The following is a 4,165-nucleotide window of genomic DNA, read 5'->3' as shown; positions in this document are numbered from 1 at the left end:
TGCTGTAAAACAGCAATTATGCTGAGTCAGGCTTGATTTTTAGTAATCTTTTCCTGTTAAATAAATAAATCAAACAAAAAAAAATCAAATCAAATTCACCAATCACAGGTAGGATTAACTTTGCCCACATCAAGGCCTTCACCAATCACGGGTAGGGATAACCCCGCCCACATAAAGACCTCTGCCAATCATGGGTAGGGCTAACTTCGCCCACATCAAGACCTCCAATCACGGGTAGAGCCAACTTGGCTCACATCAAAACCTCTGCTAATCACAGGTAGGGCTAACTCAGCCCATATCAAGACCTCCACCAATCTCGGGTAGGGCTAACTCCACCCACATCAAGACCTCCGTCAATAACGGGTAGAGCTAACTTGGCTCGCATCAAGACCTCCACCAATCATGGGTAGAGCCAACTCCGCCTACATAAAGACCTCTGCCAATCATGGGTAGGGCTAACTCTGCCCACATCAAGACCTCCAATCACAGGTAGAGCCAACTTGGCTCACATCAAAACTTCTGCCAATCACAGGTAGGGCTAACTCCGCCCACATCAAAACCTCTGCCAATCACAGGTAGGCCCAAGTCAGCCCACAGGACATGTACTGCAGAGACCCTGCATTGTGAGAACATGTGTTCTTAAAGGCCCTGTCACACTGGACAATTTATCTCAACCTATAAACATTTTTAAAGACGTCTACATTGAGGATGGAATTGTAACAGTCATCAGAAAGCAACTTTTCTGCGTGTACATAATGCAATTTGAACAAATTGATCAAATATTTAACTTTTATTAGCAATTTAGACATAAAAATAATTCATAAGTTGGCATAAGTTGTCTAGTGTGGCAGGGCCTTAAGAGGTAAATTTAAAAACCACTAGACTTGACACTTAACCTGAATATGTTTTACARCAAGTGTCAGAGCAAATGAGTCTGCTGAGAGGAGTCAGATGTTTTATTTGTATTTTTTTCGCAGTGCAGCATGCATACCTGACAGTAATTTCTGATTCTGTTTTCTTTTCCTTTTTTTTTCTTTTTTTTTTTTTTTGGAGAGGTCAGCAGCATTTCGACTGCTGAAGGTAAGAGACTCACTAAACTGGTCGGGGAGATACGTTTCATCCTGGGCTCCCTTCAGCCCAGTGCGSGTGGTGAGCGATGGGAAATTGCCACGCTATCTTTACCGTCTCTTAACCCGTGTGAGATCGTGACAGCACTGAAGAGCTTCTGCAGTGACAGGCTGTGGCACTCCAAATGTGTGAAAGAGTGATATTGCATGTCCTTCATCCCAGCTGCTGTCAAACTCAAGCCTTTCAACTGCTTACACACAAGCGCTCAGAGTAACAACTAGATCTGCAGTGCTTGGAATTGTTCTGCAAAGAAAGACTGGATTTAAATAAAATGCCCTGTTTTCTTAAATTTATTTTTGTTTTTCTTCAAGAAAAAAAGATCTTAAATACTTCCATATTTGGATGACTTGCATAAACACACTGAAACATACAATCAAACAGTTTGTTTACTCTGTAATCAGCAGCAAAAACCCACTCCACGAGACTGAACAGCACCTTAATGACTTGATTTTGTTACAGTTTACACGAACAMAAATTCAAGTTTGAGGACACTGTATTGAGTTGATTTCAAACAAATAKTCAAAACCTGCAACTGAAAAGATTTTAACCCTGGTACGCTGACTTTTAAACAACTCATTATCGTCCTCACAATACATGGAACAAGGGAGAGAAATCTTCAGGGACTTTTTTTTTCCTGATCCAGGAATGAAGAYAGCTGCACAAACAAATGACAGCTCATCGATACACAGGCTGAACAAGAGATCTATGATCAGCTGCTGAAGACCTAATCAGAGAGAAAAAAAGTCACACCTATTGTCTCGTTACAGCGAGAAAACAGCCGACGTAAAATGAACTGTGTTGACCAGAAGGATAAAAAATGTCATTCTGTAAAATCAATGGACAGATGGAGAAATTGGGACATCTAGTAAAAAAATATGTCATGTCAATGTTTTTTATGTCATGTCCCACCTCAAATGAAATGTAAACCATTTGAAATACACACAAAAAAAGAAGAAAAAAGAAAAAAGAAATTTCACTTTAAGGTAGAAAACACAAATACTGACAGGTTTTGATATTTATTTGCTGTTATTATTACCAGATGTGTTAAACTTTACAGCCAGACTAATGTCAGTCATGTGACTCAACCCTCTACTGTGCAAGTTTTTATTTTGTGCCAAATTCAGCAGAGTTTTATTTACATTGAGTGTGTGCCCACGTTTAATGATTACAAATCAATAAATCTGAAAAAAAAAAACATCCTTATAAAATGTTGAAAAACGTAACTTTCTGCCTCTCATTCCTACATTAGTTTCACTTACATTTCTTGCCATTAATCATATAAAACATTTCTGACTGTAGCAGCAAACCTGCATATCTTCCAAAAACACACGGTGTTAAACACACCACTACAGAACATCTGGCAACATCCGTCTTCCTGCAAAGTGTTGACTCCGGTGGAACCGGGCTCCGTTTTGACCAGTTAAAGACTAATTGTGGCACATTTTTAAGGACTGCACCATCTGTCCCGGCAGTTTGTCTCAGTTTCAGGGCTCGGCTGAATGGTAGCTCCAGTCCGTGCGTGGAGATTTAATGTGTTGATCTGTCACTCAATGACTGCTTTCATCATGCAGCCAGGTGCGTTTACTTAATCTTGATTGTAGCGCAGTTTGTCATTTGACACAAAAACAAATYAACAATTCTCATGATTTAAATCTTTTTTTTTTTTGAGGGGGGATAAAGTGTTACATAAAAATAGAACGATCCATCCATCTTTGTCACCCACTTTTTTCTATCTGGGTCACTGGGAGCTGGAGCTTAACTCCAGCAGTCACTGTGGAGGAACGGGGGACACCATGGACAGGACTCAAGTCCATCACAGGGACACATGGAGACAAATGAGACACACTCTAATCACCAAATAATTTAACTTGCTTGTTTTTGTTCTGTGGGACAAAACTGGAGTACTTCKATATTAATATCAATGCATTTAAAAAAGACAGACCAGCTGACTACAGTCAATAACTTTTTTTTAATGTAATACCATTTTGATTACCAACTACCTAAAAGCTAATCCACATATTTTATTTGGTCACCCAATATTTTTTTTCTAACAAAAAGTGATTGAAAATGAGACATTAGAAAAAGAAAAAAAAATAGGTTTATTTTGTAAAACATTTGTTGCACACACTGGTGAAAATAGAAATAAAAGTGTAACAGAGTGGTTTAATGATAAATAAAACTTTAAATACTGACTCTATAAAAAGGCCTTTGCAAGGCTGACATGTAAAAAGCTGAAAAGCCCACCTTTGGCTCGGTGGTCCTCCTCTTTGGGGCACTGTCCTCCCTCCCACCAGCGTCTCTTCAGGATCTCCAGCCTGTTGCTCTCCTGCATCTGTAAAATCCCCAGAGTGATCTCATCTCTGTACGGAGAACCTGAGCGGGGAGAGGAGCAGAGTAAAACACTACTTCAGTCTGAAAAGATGTCTCTCTGCTCACATTACTTCTGTCAGACGGTCGGCTCACTGGATCGTTTCCACTCCTTTAGTTCTCTATATTTAAAATAAACGAAGCTTGACCTGAGAGATGGTYGGCATCTGAACTAAGAAAGTGTTTTAATGATTGCTAATCTACTCTGTCTGTAGGAAAATGAAACAACCAGTGGAGCTTGCTCGAAAAGAACTTCTTTAAATAATTATTTAAACTGCTGTGTGAGCAGATAAAAACAACATATTCTACATTACAGTAGGTCTATAAATTATGTCATTACCACAWCTAAAGTCAGCACTAACAGGGCATTAGAATGAACACATGATAAAAACACTGAATATCCTCTAATGCAGGGGTCTGCAACCTTAACGATCAAAAAAGCCGTTTGTGTTCCTTGTCTCCATATTAAAATGTGTCCAGAACCGCAAAACAAGCTACAACTGTGATTATCAACTGGTGGTCCGTGGGCCTTTTCAAGGACTTTTCAGAAACCTTTACGGTCAGTGGAGGTGACATTGTAAAACCAAAAAAATAGTTATTATTAAATTATTTATTATTGTACACTTCAGGACAAATAAAAAGACCATATTCATGTAAACAAGACAAATAC

The 4,165-nt window shown here is 39.1% G+C and overlaps 1 protein-coding gene across 1 annotated transcript in view; it reads right to left on the bottom strand.

The window, feature by feature from the left end:
• LOC106529821 (glutamate receptor ionotropic, kainate 5) overlaps positions 1-4,165 on the bottom strand; it is a gene marked incomplete at its 5' end in the record, with an annotated part of 59,723 nt that overhangs the window by 9,365 nt on the left and 46,193 nt on the right. Inside the window, 1 exon segment of the mRNA XM_014025333.1 lies at positions 3,373-3,501. Coding sequence (XP_013880787.1) covers positions 3,373-3,501 — 129 coding nt within the window.

Source organism: Austrofundulus limnaeus, unplaced genomic scaffold (assembly GCF_001266775.1).
Source record: "Austrofundulus limnaeus strain Quisiro unplaced genomic scaffold, Austrofundulus_limnaeus-1.0 Scaffold469, whole genome shotgun sequence".
Lineage (NCBI taxonomy): Eukaryota > Metazoa > Chordata > Actinopteri > Cyprinodontiformes > Rivulidae > Austrofundulus > Austrofundulus limnaeus.
Note: the sequence above shows the minus strand (reverse complement) of the source record. Positions and strands in the feature narration are given on the sequence as shown.